This window comes from Eublepharis macularius, chromosome 2 (genome assembly GCF_028583425.1).
Source record: "Eublepharis macularius isolate TG4126 chromosome 2, MPM_Emac_v1.0, whole genome shotgun sequence".
Taxonomy (NCBI): Eukaryota; Metazoa; Chordata; class Lepidosauria; order Squamata; family Eublepharidae; genus Eublepharis; species Eublepharis macularius.
The window spans coordinates 11,046,308-11,062,537 of NC_072791.1; the positions used below are offsets into that span (position 1 = coordinate 11,046,308).

The window sequence follows — 16,230 nt, forward strand, 5'->3', positions numbered from 1 at the left end:
CTCAGAAATTCTAAATATTCTGGACTAGGGTTGTACATTCCCTCAGAGTCTCTCTCCTCTGCAGTTCTACTTGGCTCCACACTGCTTTGTATTAGTATAACTCTCAGTTCTTCTACACTTTTCCCCTCATGAGGTAAATTTAACTCATTGCACTTCTGAATCAGAGCCTCCTTTTTCATCCCCATAAACTCTGCCATTTTCTCTTTTACTTGTATTTCCTTCTACAATTTTACTAAACTTCACCAGAATATGTTCTCTCTTATAAATCCTACTAGTTCTTCTGTGTCTTTCCTTTATAAAATTCTATATTCCTCATAGGATTTAACTGAACACTCGGTCTCTTTGGTTATCTGTCCCCTCAGAATGCTTTTCTCTCAGAATGTTCCCTCCTCCCAGGCTATTATATCCCACTTAAATATTTTTTTCTCCTCAGGATGTTTGAGATCCCACTGCTATGCCTCCACTTGTTATGACCTTTACTTTCTTTAGGGTAGATTTTTCTTTTAATCTATCCCTTAACCCTCTGGGTAGTCTGCTGCCACCAGGAATATTTTATTCCAAGATACTTTATTTAAATTTTCCCTTTGGTAACGTTCCTAAGCATCAGGCTCCTTCGTGGTTCTATGTGGCCCTGAAGATAGGAATGGGATATAGCAATGACAGCTACACTGGGATATAACAAAACAAAAATTACTGCAAGACAGTAAGAATCAACAGAAAATGGTTTCTTTTAAAAAGGATTGCTTTCAAGTGCCAGATGAAACAATTACCGATCATATCTGAGATTCTACTGGAGGAAAGTCATAAAAGAAATCAGATTACTTCATGCTGCTTTTTATTTTCCACCCACAGAGAAAGTAAAACATGTTTATTTCAAACTAAGGAGATAGGAACAATTCCTTTTGTGCAGGAGAATAAACATATTCAGGCATTACACTAAAAATTAAAATTGACTTGTTAATATTGTGTACTATATACTTTATTTTATTTAGTACATTTTTATCCTACCCCTCCATCCAAAGACTTCTGCACGGTGTACATTGTAATGTTCTCTCTCTTCCACTTTATCCTCACAACCTTGTGATGTAGTTTAGGTCCAAAGTCACCCAGCAAGCATTGTGGAAGAGTGACGTCCTGAACGTGGGCCTTGCAGATCCTCGTCTGACCCCTTAACCACTAACACCACACAGGTTCTTTGTTACTTATACTATGTTCCCAATCTTCTGAAGAGAAAGGAATTGATACAGGAGACGCTAGTCATGATTTTGCCAATAATTTGTTGTTTGCAGTAAAAATGCTGTGGGTTACGATTGAAGGCTCTGAGAAGGTAATCGTTTTGGATACGTTTTATTTTTTAAAAGATGGTTTGGGCAGATGTGAGACTTATGCTAGAGAGAGATCATGATATCAAGGCGCAAGGAGAAAGAACAGAAAGATCATCCATGTGGTAAATGGGAGGGTTGGGTGTCAGTTTATGATTTTACACAGGATAGTTTTCCGATATGGAGGTGCACGATGGCAAACTCCTCGATGTTTTTAAAAATACACCCTTGGGTGAAATGCCTGCAGGGACCCTCTTTTGCTGATGGAAATGTACTGAGAAGCACAAAATGGACAATGACCAAAGAAGTCCATAACAGGCAGCTGAGCTGAGTCAGACAGCCTTGTAAACGTTAAGGTGAAGTCAACTTCAAAGGATGGGAGAACAAAGTGGTCATTTAACAGGAAGGCAATGTTGATTTCTGTGCTATGGAATAAAAGGATCCCAGATGGAAACATTTGTAGGTCAGAAGCATCAATAGTCAAGGAAGAAAAATTTTACCTTGGTGTCGTTAGAGTGAAGCGTAACAAATTAAAATAGAAAATAATGCCACCAAAAGTTCATTTAAAAAATCTGATCACATTAAAAGTACCTTGTTGCAAAGCCTTTGCAAGGGCAAGGCCAGAGGTGAGCAACTAATGATTGGCAGCAGCTCCAGTGAGAACCTTTCATGATGCATGTGTATATAGTCTGTAAAAAGTGCTCCTGCCAAGGCTGTGTACACAAAAGTATTGCTCTAAGGTAAAGGAACATGGAAAAAATGATTTGCAAGGAACAATGTAACAAATGTTCCCCAGGAATGATTTTAACACAATAGGTTGTGTGATCACTTACTCCCATACCAAATCCTAGTATTCTAGAGGTTCACCCACACGTTATACCTTACAAGTTATTCACTTTGAAATTTAAAAGATGGGTTGAATATCCCCACACTCCCACGCAGAGTTATGCAAACAATACACTTTGACATTGGGACCAATCTCCAGAATGCACAAATGGGAACTGGTATAACCGACTCGATACTTTACAACAGTTTCAGGAATTGAACATACAAGAATTGCCATTTTGTCTAAAAAAGTTTACTGTGCTGTTTGGCCTTTCCTACAATAACACTACTTCCACTATCCAGTTCCTTGCACTTTATTTCCAAGGTGTGAGGCAGAGCATTAGGGTCTTGAGTTCATGACTGATACATCTCCATGAAGCTTTTCATGTGTGCTGACAACTTCTGAACATCTTCTATAGTCACAGCATTATATAAAGAAGCACGGATTCCTCCCACAGACCTGAAATACAAAGAGTTATGTTTTTACAAATACAACGCTATGTTTTTGTCTGCTTACTTTTAAAAAACGGTATATTAATTGAAGGGTTACTCAATTTCACAAGTTTATTGTATAGAAGAGCATGTGTATAAGTAAGAGACCGGACAAGAGTAAATCCCTGGTCAAAGGTATCTATGCTGAACCATTCTTCATTTAGCACTACTTTGGAAAAACATCAGATCTCAATAGGAAAGCTGTCCCAATGCCAAAAGATCTCAGTATTTAAGACTATCTTGTATGCTAAACTGCCAGTCTAAAGAGCAGGATATGAAGAAAAGGTAGTTTCAGTGGTGTATAAAAAAGAATTGGGAAATAACTCCTATAACATTATATATAATTTTATCATAATTATGGCTTCACCAAAAGAGGGCCTACATGCCATTACTCTGCCTCTTAGTCTAGATTTTCTCATCAAGTACCATAGGAAGGAAGTCCCTCTTTTATTCTATACTGCCCCTGTTACCAGAGGATGGGGAAATCATCCAATATCCTTTTTCCGTAGCAATTCCACAGCATTTTCCACAGCAATTTGAAAATATTTTTATTCATGTCTAACACTGATTTTGTTATATCGTGGCAAAGTTGTGAATTTGGTGATGTTCCCTTATTGAACTGTTTAGTTATTTCCCCCTGATCCCTTAGAGCCAAAAGCTTGTGCTATAGTTTCAGTTTCCCTTCTGGTTGTTGGCTGTTAGTTTCTACTCAGCAAGAGGCCAGGAAAGGCCCTGCTTTTGTTCCAATAAAACTTTCAATTCTTCTGGCATGGTGTACTTACAGAATTATTACAGATTTATTCCACCCTTATATATTTCACAACATCTTTAACAGGAAGAAAATTAACTCTTCCCTTAATTGAGTCACATTTTGAGCTTTAGTTGCCTTGGATCTAAATTTGTCGGGAACTTATTCTCCCTCTAGAGTTAATTCTTCTTTCCTTCCCGAGGCCTCTAGAATTCTCGGGCTTTAAACTGAGAGCCAAGCTACAAGTGACGCCTTACACAGGTTGGACACTTGTCAGCTTCCCTCAAGTTTTGATGGGAAATGTAGGCGCCCTGGTTTTACAGCTTGGCTCTCCATTATAGCTGCAAGACCAAGATGCCTACATTTCCCATCAAAACTTGAGGGAAGCTGACAAGTGTCCAACCTGTGTAAGACGTCACTTGTAGTTTGGCTCTGAGGGAAATATTTTTAGAACCTAATTTGGAGTGAATGTCTTGAATCTCCATTAGAGGGAGCAGTTGAAATTCTTTTTCAGGGATAGAAGGATTCTCCTTATTCTGAGTGCTCAGTTCTGTAGTACAATGGCAATACACATTCACGTAACTGAAAATATCCAGAATGAAGTAATATCCAGATTTTCACACGTTTCCATAAAATTAATGAAAGCTGCCAGCTCAATAAAACATTTCCAATTGCTTATCATGGTTCATGATTATCATGGGCTGAATTCACACTTACCGGCATAGAGCTAAACAGTCGGAATGACAGCGTCTTCCTGGCGCTTTTTCTGACCTCATCGTGCCATGAGAGCCGCATCGTGGCGCGATGACATCATAAAACGTGCCACGAAGACGCTATCATTCCGACTGTTTAGCTCTATGCCGGTAAGTGTGGATTCAGCCCATGATAGGAAGAATAGTTAGAAGAATGTATTCATGCTCTCTCAGAATGAGAGAAATGCTAAAAAGAATAGGGAGTGATTTACATACAGAATTAAATTCAGACTACAGCACAAATTACTGAGTTTTAAAAGCCTAAATTTACCCAACATATCCATAATTAGGTTAAATCCAAAAAGGTTTCCTTTTATTTATTTATTTAATGTATTTGTTCGATTTATATTCCGCCCTCTGCACATCAGCAGGCTCAGGGTCAGGTACAATGATTTCCTGTATTATATTCGGGGGAGAAGTTTTTAAGTTCTGATGTAGAGCCTTTACCACTTGTGCATATATATGAGAAAGATTAAACCTATCATTTGAACTTTGGAAGCTAAAACTGTCATCAGAGTTTTAAGATTTACTTTAAACATTCAATATCAGAAAGAAAAGATCCCTAGCTTCAAGGACCATTTTTTTTCCAGTTCAGGAATCAGAAATTTTAGTTTGTTTAAAAACAGGGAGGGATCGCAACACTACTGAGCTTTTGAGCATCTTACCTGAGAAGTAAAAGTTTATATAGATTTCTATACATATATATATTGCCCTGTGGAGTGAAAATAGGCATTGAAAGATATAGAACAAATACTTTTCTAAAAATTTAGAGACAATACATTTGAACTATATAATCCCAAACCAAACCTTCAACAATGTGGAAGTCTCTTAATATTATAAGAAATAATTACAAAAAACAGATTAAAGGATTGGCAACCATCGTATTGCAGAAATAGACAGTTGGGTTTTGAGTTTCCACATTCTTCCAGACTATCAAAGCACACACTGCTTTCACACACTGATATAAAACTCACAATCCAGGTAATTTTAAAATTTTAAACCAAAACAAAGGAACCCAAATTGAAAAGGGAAGGGGGGAAATGTGTAATTGTCTTGCCATCCCCCCTGCCCAGGTCAGGGGAAATCTGCTCCTACCTGTAGTGATCTGGCCCCACTCACCTCACCAGCAGGGATGGGGGGAGGCAGAGACCCAGTGGGAGGAGCACATGATTTTCCAGTGCAACGGAGGAGCTGCAGGGCATGCTGAAACCCAGTTCACTAAAAATCACCTCCAAGTAACTGGCAATTTTTACTGATCTGAGCACACTCCACAGGTACTCCATCTTCTAGTGAAACTAGAGAGCTGTGGTTTGTAAAGCTCAGTTCAGTAAGAAATTTTGCATCAATATCAGGGGATGGTGTCTTTTTAGCAACTGCTTCGAAAGGAGCTGAAGTTTTGTTTGCCTCAGCAACTTCAGCAGGAAGACGAATCTATATGGTCCTTGTTTAGCTTGAATCATTTGAGGAAAAAGAACAAAGCCCAAACTAATGGGGGAAGGGGATGACATTGAGCACAAGCAAAATGAAAAGGGAAAATTGCAACAAAAAACATCAGAACGGGTGAACATAAAGCATTTGAGGGGAAGCACTAATTCCAACCACCACACAAACTGGTAAGAACAAATAATCAGTGCGGCTTAATAACAGTATTTTTTCAGACAATTCTGAGAATATGAGATAGTTTTATTGTGCATCATTAGCATTGTCTTTCTTGTGCACCAACTGATCTCTGACAAACATTCTTCAGTGATTGCCTTACCTATGTCCTTTCAGAGATATCATGTTGTATTCTCCAGCTTTATCAAGGAATTTCTTCTCCAGGGCCTCATCTCCCTTAATACTGCCAATCCGGAAAGGAACATTCATCCTGCTTCGGTTCTTTCTCTCTACAGGGCACCTGAAAATTTCACAGAAGTATATTAAGATGCAGAGGCAGGCAATGGCAAACCACTTCTGTTAGTCTCTTGCCATAAAAACCGTGTAAGGTCGCCATAAGTCAGCTATGACTTGAGGGCACTCTCCACCACCACATTAAGATGACCTTTTATTTATTAACTAGCTATTAATCTACTACATTTTAAGTAAGACAGATTGTGGCTGGGTTCAATGCTGTTGAGAAGTAGGTTTTTTCCAGCTTCCTCATAGCATTATGGTCCATTTAAGCACATCCCGAAGTTTCACTATTTTTTGCCAATCTTTCTCAAACCTTCTTTGCTGTGAAATTTTGAAAAAAATCACAGCAAACCTTAGATGATTGCAGCGTGGATGAAAATGTTCCAGATTTGCCTTGTCTCACCTACATGGCAGCCATTTTCCCAGTCCCCATGGCAGCCACCTCCCCCCACCATCATAGGGCTTTAAAATTGGCATTTGTTATAGCAATATAATGCTAGGACAATCTGTTTATCCAATTCTCTGAAATCCCAGCTTCCCTTTTTTTAAAAAAAGCTAAGCATATAGCCCTTTCATTGGGGAAAGGATTGTGCTAAAGGTAATGGTACACAAAAATGTGAAACACTGTAGACTGTAAGGGGAAAGAAGTTAATATTTGGTTGTTGTGGGTTTTCCGGGCTGTACTGCCGTGGTCTTGGCATTGTAGTTCCTGACGTTTCGCCAGCAGCTGTGGCTGGCATCTTCAGAGGTGTAGCACCAAAAGACAGAGATCTCTCAGTGTCCCAGTGTGGAGAAGATGTTGGCAGGTTTGGGCTGAGTCATCCTGTAGGAGTTTCCCAGACTCAGCCCAAACCCACTTTCCTGAGTAGTTATAAATTACCTGCCAACATCTTTTCCACACTGTGACACTGAGAGATCTCTGTCTTTTGGTGCTACACCTCTGAGGATGCCAGCCACAGCTGCTGGCGAAACGTCAGGAACTACAATGCCAAGACCACAGCAATACAGCCCATAAAACCCACAACAACCATTGTTCTCCGGCCGTGAAAGCCTTCGACAATAGATTGATTAATATTTATTTGTATTTATTTACTTTGTATATAGCCTGCCTTTTCTCCCCAATGGGGACACAAAACAACTTACATTGTGCTCTTCTCCTCCCGTTAGCCTCACAATAGTCCTGTGTGCTAAGTTAGGATGAGAGAATGTGACTGGCTGTGACAGAACCCTGGGATTCAATATGGCTCAGGAGCAGCACCTAAAGTGTCTGGGTTCTTGTATGCCTGGGGCTGACATAAGAAAAACACTTTATCCACCAGTATCAGGAGAAGGGAGCTCTGAGAGCCAAGCTACAAGTGACGCCTGACACAGGTTGGACACTTGTCAGCTTACCTCAAGTTTTGATGGGAAATGTAGGCGTCCTGGTTTTACAGCTTGGCTCTCCATTACAACTGCGAGACCAGGATGCCTACATTTCCCATCAAAACTTGAAGGAAGCTGACAAGTGTCCAACCTGTGTCAGGCGTCACTTGTAGCTCGGCTCTGACTCTCTAAATCTTACACTCTGAAAATCATGTTGGTCTCTAAGCTGCCACTGGCCTAAAATCCTACTTTATCCTCCATTTCACATTGGTGTTGCCTGGACAACTTAATCCTTTTTTGACAAAGAGCAACTGGTTTGTGCTAGATCCCCTTTTCGTCATGGAAGTGTAGAGAAATTAATGTGGGACTATCCTGTTCTCTGATTGGTAGCAGTAGTCTTTGACATCAGCGATGGAGCTTTGCTGGGGATTGGTTAGATCCACTAATCAATCTTGCTGAGGAGGCTGGCTTAGGTCAGACTCCATTGCCCATAAATATCTGGGAGCTCTGGACTTTCCTTTGTCCCCACTTCAGAACATCTGGAGACCCCAAGACCAGCGGGCCAGGAATTACAATCTCCTCTACTATCTTGGTACTGCAAGGAACTCTGTGTATGCTCTGAGGAACCTGCTATAACCCAGGCAAAAGTGTCCTTAGATGAGTTAGATCAACACTATTGATTTTATCTGAGAGACTGTGCGCTGTGTGACAGTGTGTTCTTCCCTGTGTTTTTTATTTTGTCCTCTTTCCTACCCCTTTTGAATCCACCCACCCCCTTTTTTTCTAAAACAAACCTTCTTTCTATAAAGACATTTGAGGAAGGGCTTCCATAGTACAATAGTTTTCTCTGGGATATTTCTCTGAATCTCTTCCCTATGTGCCAGACTGCATGGGTGCTACATAATTTGCTATAAGGTACTGTATGTAAGGAGTGAGTTGGAAGGACACCTTCTCAGAGGGTCAGTCTATATGTTCTCAAGAGGTCCCTGTGTGGCAGCAACTGATTACCAGGGTGCTTTCCAAGGAAACTTTCTCAGTAAGAAAGGTCACTCTTTCCCCCCTCCTAACCATAACGCTGACCCAAAGTCACCCAATGAGCTTCCATGGCACAGTGAGGCTTCAAACCCGGGTCTCCCAGGTCCTACGCTGACCCTCTAATCACTACCTGCCTCAGCAGGACACTGACTTGGAAGTAAGGCACATTGAACTTGGGGGACACTTTCTAAGTTAAACGTATTATTGTTATTATAGGTATTTTGTGGATCATGCTGAACATTTGTTCTTTCCGCTCAAAGCTCTCACTTCATGGCAAGCTTATCATTTAAGGGACTGAAAGCTGTATCTTTCCAAAACTAACACCCACATATCACAATGTCCTGGAAACTGGGGGAGGCAGTTTTATCACATCCATTGATCGCCAAATCTGAGTCTCTTCTTTGTATTTGTATTTGCAGATGATACCCAACTCTATATCTCACTATCCAGGCACCCACAAGATTCAGTAGAAATCATGGGTTGCTGCCTGACAGCCGTGGTGAAATGGCTGAAAACATTTGAAACTGTACCCAGACAGGATGGAAGTGATGCTTGTTGAGAAAGCAGAGATTCTGAAGGACATTGTCCTCCCCACTTTCGATGGAATTCGTCTGACCCTTGCAGACTCAGAGCGGAACCACAAGTGACGCCTGACACAGGTTGGACACTAGTCAGCTTCCCTCAAGTTTTGATGGGAAATGTAGGCGTCCTGGTCTTGCAGCTTGGCTCTCCGACTGCTGTCCAATGGACTTTTCAATTGTCACTTGTCCAACATTCCGCCAAGCTGCCTACATTTCCCGCCAAAACTTGAGGGAAGCTGACAAGTGTCCAACCTGTGTCAGGCGTCACTTGTGGTTCCGCTCTCAGTTAAGAGCCTGGAGATTGTACTAGAACCAGTACTATTTCTAGAAAAACCAGTTAAGGCAGCCACAAAAAATGCTTTCTACACCCTCTCCCTAGCCTGGAAAAAGGCGGACTAGAAATTAAATAAAATACATAAACAAACAAACATTGTAAAAGCAACATAGAGGCCAATACAAATTGTTCCAGGAGAGGTTCAAAATTAGTTTTTAAAAAAACTGCCATTTTCACTAACTTTCAGTTCCAAAAGGTTATTAGCCTCAGAACACAGAAAGGAAGGGAACATTAACCAATGTTGACCATTAACGAAACCTAAAGCAAACCAACAGATCTGCAAATCTTGCAGATTTGAAGGAGGGTAGCGGAGTGGTGTAATCTAGCCCCACTCCGATCAATAGCAATTCTTCCTCATGAAGACATAGCTTTTAACCATTAACTCCTCCCTTCTGCAAAGAAAAAAAAAGCGTCACGTGGATATTTTGCAGATGACTCATGAGAGAATCTAGAGCAGAACCACAAGTGACAAAAGGCACAGATTGGACACTTGTCAGCTTCCCTCAAGTGTTGATGGGAAATGTAGGTGTCCTGGTCCTGCAGCTTGGCTCTCCAACTGCTGTCCAATGGACTTTTCAACTGTCACTTGTCCAACATTCCGCCAACCTGCCTACATTTCCCATCAAAACTTGAGGGGAGCTGACAAGTGTCCAATCTGTGCCTTTTGTCACTTGTGGTTCTGCTCTAAGCGACAGGGTGTGCAGGAGAGCCCAAGTACCAGGTTTGATTCCCCACTCCTCCACGTATAGCCAGCTGGGTGACCTTGGGTCAATCACAGCTTCTAGGAGCTCTCTCAGCCCCACTCACCTCACAGGGTGATTGTTGTTGTGGGGACAATGATAACATACTTTGTAAACCACTCTGAGTGGGTGCCAAGTCATCTTGAAGGGCGGTATATAAATCGAATGTTGTTATTATTCGAATGATCCAAAACACAATCAACAATAAGCAGAGGTCACATGTTATTGACTGGCCTTGCTAAGCTGATACAGGTTTCCACCAGAGACCTAAGTATCAAACAGATATCGGCATAATATGTACGCTGTTCCTAGGAGCGCCATCTTTTGCAGTTCTGTAGGTGTTATGTCAGAAAGCTGTTGTTTTTCCATACAAATTGCAAAGTTCTGCAGGAAAATGATTTGTCCTTAAACTGCGACTTCATATGTCCAGTAAAGCAGGTACTGTATATTCAGATGTGCATTTTTTTATTTTAAAAAATTGCTCTGAGGAATCACAGCAGAACAGGTAATAGTTAGGCTAGAGGCCAGTAAATTGCCCTACTTGACCCCATCAACTAGACAAAAAGGCAGCAGTCAAGTTAATGCCAGCTGGCCCGTTTAGCCACATCTGATGACACAGTGGAAGGATAAGATTGTTTCACCATGGCCGTCGTCACACGGGCCCTTATTTCGTCACTAGACTTATTTCGTCACTAGAAATAGTTTCTTCTGTTATCATTATTAGAACAGATTCTCCCATCTTTTGACGACTGCTTGCGCTTCCAATCAGTCACATTAAAAAGGAAAAGCGCAATTCGACAGTCTGTCAAAGTGCCTCTGGAAACGGGGACCAAAAAATCCCGCCCCTTTAAAAAAATTTTTTTTTGCATATTTGTGCTATATCACTCTTCTATTATACCAGTGTTGTGCTAGGCCAACCCAAAAGTCAACCGTGATAGGTAGCAGAGGTTTCCCGCCCATGGCAGAATAGTGCTATAGCACTATAAGGCTGACGTTTTTTTAAAAAAAAATTACTTTGAGGCTTAATTGCGGGTCCCGCTGGGGCTTGTGGGAGTGTAGGGCAGGAGAATCAGTGTCACGTGAGACAGATGATTGGGGAGAGCGAGCGTTTTGGTGTTGCAAAGCATTCATAGTCGATCCAGGGCATTCACATGGAAGTGGATAAAGACGACATAAAGAGTCACAAAGCGTGAATTGGGGGAAACGGCAAAACCGCAAGAGAGCGGGAATAAGGTGAGCATTCAGTGGGAGTTGGCGCTAGTTTGGCACTAAATTTATGGCCGTGTGACGACGGCCCATATGTAAGCTTGCAGATAAATATGAGAAGCAACTCCTACTCTTTACCACAATGCTCTCAACAACTCATGCAACAACAAACAATTGCTGTCTATAACCACAGGCACAGAGAACAGGTATTGGTTATACAGAGCGGAACCACAAGTGACGCCTGACACAGGTTGGACACTTGCCAGCTTCCCTCAAGTTTTGGCAGGAAATGTAGGCAGCTTGGTGGAATGTTGGACAAGTGACAGTTGAAAAGTCCATTGGACAGCAGTCGGAGAGCCAAGCTGCAAGACCAGGACGCCTACATTTCCCATCAAAACTTGAGGGAAGCTGACAAGTGTCCAACCTGTGTCAGGCGTCACTTGTGGTTCCGCTCACAGTCCATGTCAGTCCTGGTCAAAACAGGTCCATATCAGAACAAGTGTTCTGTTCACAAAACGGTCAGATCCTAAAACTGATCACTTTTTTTCAAATAACCTTACTTGTTTGAAAATTTCCACAACGTTTTGTCAGGGCTAGAGTCTGATACCCTTCAAATTAACATGCATAAGACATTACTGCCATAGCAATTGTTCATACTGCCATATAATACAGACAGGAAATGGAAGTGGAAGGGAAGGTTCAGAAAATCTTGCAAGGCAGGACATAGACAGTTCCCAGTGCTTTAAAAGGCATGTTACATTTTGGTCTGTCCAGTGAAGCATTTCCTTGCCTCGGTGGCATTTCCCAGGTAAACAGCCCTACTTCAGATAAGACTTTGCCTTCAGTCAAAAGCACGACACAGACATTGCCACCTAAGCTGCAAACTGTAGCAGTACTTACTGATAAGGTAGATACACAGCTCAGCAGTACTGTAATTTCACTGCAGTAATGACCACCACTTTCATTTTAAATTTCTAAATTTGCTAGAGGCAAAAACTGAATTAGGTATCTGGAAAGAATGCTCCTCTAGGCTTTAATCTCCAAATACCTGATGACTAGATGTTATATGCAAGATGAAGGTGCAAATATTACAATCTACAGACCATTCAAAATGTGTTTTTTTTTCTGTATGATTCAATTCTCATCAGACCTTGGAATGAACATGAAGTTAACTTTTCTTTGAAAGCACCCCTGAAGCTCTCTGCATGATAAAAGCTAGCACATCAAGAAGGAAACCTTCCTCCTGATGTGCTAGCTTTTGTCATGCAGAGTGACCCAGACTTGACGCCTTCACACAAGCCATTTCCTGTGTACATTCAGAAGTGGCAAAATACCATAAAAGGAGTGCCTTTTATCTGAGTTGGTCCCAATTTGGTTAACCTGGTTAACATCACTGCTCAGAAGATCTCAGTGGAACCTGTGACAACCCCCCCCCACCTTGTTTCCTCCCTCCCCATCTCTCTCTCGGCCTAAACTGCCTCAAACATTTTGTTGTGAGGATAAAGTGGCGGGGAAGATAAATCTGTATGATGCCCTGAGCACAGAAATTAAATGAAGGCATGCACCTGATCACCAGCATAGGTGAAGGCAAGAACTGGGGGAGGGAATGACTATGGTACAGAAGTAATGCAGAGGAGGGCTCTGGTAAGGGTTAAAGATCTAAAAGAAATGAAGTTTACGAAACATGCAGATAGCTCTCTTCTGGAGTCACTAACAAGTAACACGCTAATCTAATCAATCAAATAAAATCCCACTGCCTAAATATACTTAAAAATAAAAACAAAGCTAGTTCTGATTCATGATTTTATCTGAGTCAAGTTCCACTTTTGATCCACAATGAAAACACAAGCAAGTACCTCGTGGATGTGGACTGTTTTCCAATATCCCCCCCAAAGCTAAATTTCACAGAGTGAGTAACATCGGACAAAGGAAATTATAGTAATAACATTCAATTTATTATTATGTGTTAAGATAGCTTGTTAACTCTAGTCTGAATTTCTGCAAGTTTGCCTACAGCTTTGTTGCCTTTTTGCCCCATTTTTACTTTCCCTGGTCAATCCCAGACCACTTTCTCGTATTGTACAGAAGTCTGGCATGTTTTAAAAGATATCAGCTCCTAATTATTCAACGTGAAGATTTTTTAAAAAAATCTAGCCACCGGCAAGACTCTTCATCAGGGCTTTTTTTCTGGGAAAAGAGGTGGTGGAACTCAGGACCGCACAATGATGTCACTTTGGGGCAGCTGGAACAAGAGGGGAGTTTTTTAAAGTTTAAATTGTCCTTGGCAAAAATGGTCACATGGCCGGTGGCCCCGCCCCTGATCTCCAGACAGAGGGGAGTTTAAATTGCCCTCTGCGCTGCGCCATCTGCACAGTGCAGAGGGCAATCTACACTCCCCTCTGTTTGGAGATCAGGGGGCGGGGCCACCGGCCATGTGACTATTTTCAAGAGGAGCCGGAACTCTGTTCCACCGTGTTCCTGCTGAAAAAAAGCCCTGCTTTTCATTACCTCTTTCTAACATGTACTTCAGCTAAAATTTAAGGCATGTTTTCCAGAGTATTTCTTCATGTCCATATCAGAACAAGTCTGCACAGACAAATCATTGTCTTACTGTTGCTAGCCAGTCATGTTCTTCCATGCATACTTATCACAGAAGAGCAATCTTAGGTCGCCCTTGAGATCATTCGCTTTTTTGCCTGCTGCTCACAATTCTAACATTTGGATATGTTTCAGCAGCAGTTTTATAAGGTTTAGTCCTACCACTTCACGAAATGAAGGACATGCAGGCAGTGATCTATATCTTACAGTAAGCCACTTTGCGGTACGATAAAAATCATGTAATGAAAAAAATGAGAACAACTTACACATAGAATCCATTGGAATTGTCAATGATGTCATAAATCATTTGGGATTTAATTTGGCTAAGTTTGTCCATAGCCACAACTCCTCCATTGTTTTTTATCCACTCCAGGACCAAACCCATGATGTAGACACTAGGATCAAACCAGAGGAGGCACCCGTTACTTGAAATAAACTATCATCCATTCATTTTGATGATGTTTCAATAAAACAGGAAGACATGGTTTAGCTTACATTAGATCCAACAACTACCACAGAAGCAAAGGGAGAAGTCATCAGTTTCCAAGGCAGAAGCCTCATTATCTCTTTTAGAAACACACACACACAATCTACTCGCAATAGTAGAGTGGTTAGAGTGTCAGGCTAGGGTCTGGAAGAGCTCCAATCTCCATTTTGCCATAAAGCTCTCTTGGTGACCTTGAGCCTATCACACTCTCTCAGCCTCACCCACCTCACAGGATTGTTGAGATGATAAAATGCAGGAGGGAGAATGATGAGGTCCTTGGATGAAGTGCCCCCTCAAAGAGTACTTAATAAATAATAATTTCAGGTAGGTAGCCATTTTGGTTTCCAGTAGGACAGCAGAATTTGAGTCCAGTGGCACCTTAGAGACCAACAAGATTTTTAATGTATAAGCTTTTGAGAGTCAAAGCTCTGTCTGAAGAAGGGAACATTGTATCTCAAAGCTTATACCTTTGAAAAATTTTGTTGGTCTCTAAAATGCCATTGGACTCAAAATCCTACTAATAAATAATAATAGGCAAAGCATCCTTTAATAGAAAAGTGAAATTTCTCAGGCAATGCAGGATAACTTTCTGTGTGAATTTTTAAAATTTGTTTACAACAAATGTAAGGCTGCATATAAGATACAGATTTAAATAGGATAAAATATTCAGTATAAACTTCTTCAACTGTACTGATTTGCAGAAATTAAGACTTAGACTTTAGAAAGAGAAGGGATGATTTCAAACATTCCTGATGTTTCAACAAGAAAAATTCTCTTTCAGTTTCATTTCTCCCATGTGTGAATTGAATTTGTGATTCTTTATATTTGTGCCATTTTTTTCTTTCCTCACACCAAATTTCCCCATAAAACACATTTGTGCATCAATACATTGGCACAATCCATAGACATATAAATACATATACTATTTTTATAAATACAGTACAAAAATAGCACATAAAAAGCACGACTTGGATACACACAACATGCATACACAATGCAGTTAAATCTACAAAACAGCAAGAAGTAGAGAATTTACCTCCTGACAAAAACAAATACAAAGAGAGACAAAACAGGGAATGTTTGTCCATCTCTAAATCAAAGTGCCAAGCTTTGAATGATCAGGTGACATTAATGAATCTTGCCTTGAATAGCAACTGAAACACGCCACAAAGATATTGTCTACACTGGTCTCTTCATTGCATGAACACAAACATTTTCACCACAAATGCATTTCAATCAAAACATAAATTTTTACTTGATCTTTTTTTTCTAGTAACTAGATAGTTCCTTCGTAGCTTACTTTTCAAACCAAAGTTTTAAAAAAGCAAACACACCAAGAGTCCAGTTGCTTTCATGCGCTTATGAACTAACCAGTTATTGAATGAAAACGCAAACATCCATTGCTCACTTTTTTGTGATTTTAACTGCAGAACTCTGCTTAACAGAGCACAGACAGTTCCCACGGATGCCACTTGGCATAATACATAGCCAGCAAGGTTTTTTTAAGTGGCACCCTTCCAATAGGTCAGCTTTCATTAGCCCCACCATTAGACTCTCCAAAGGAGTGTTTCAAAAATAAGTTACGCTTAGAATTTCTCTCAAATGCAAATGCAAGTGTTCCATTTTTCATTCTAATCTCTTTACATTATTAAAGTTTAGACTTTTTTTCAGAGCCATATCATCAGACCTAAGGTCACAATCCCAGACCTGTATGTGATTACTAAATTATAGTCTTGGGAGAAATTTAAAATTCATTTATGTGATCCTTGTCCCAGCATACACTGCAAGTGTCCACAAGCCATAGATTGCAATTACATTACAAACTTGAAAACTATGGTTTCTTTCTGTAAACTAG

The 16,230-nt window shown here is 40.7% G+C and overlaps 1 protein-coding gene across 1 annotated transcript in view; it reads right to left on the reverse strand.

Moving 5' to 3' along the window:
* Positions 1-818: 818 nt before the first annotated feature.
* Positions 819-16,230, reverse strand: part of LOC129324436 (phosphoserine aminotransferase-like) — a 29,718-nt gene continuing 14,306 nt past the window's right edge. Inside the window, exons 7-9 of the mRNA XM_054971695.1 lie at positions 14,155-14,283; positions 5,899-6,036; positions 819-2,607 (exon numbers count right to left, since the gene is read on the reverse strand). Of these exons, the coding sequence (XP_054827670.1) occupies positions 2,502-2,607; positions 5,899-6,036; positions 14,155-14,283 (373 nt within the window). The 3' untranslated portion in view covers positions 819-2,501. The remainder of the gene's footprint in view (positions 2,608-5,898; positions 6,037-14,154; positions 14,284-16,230) is intronic.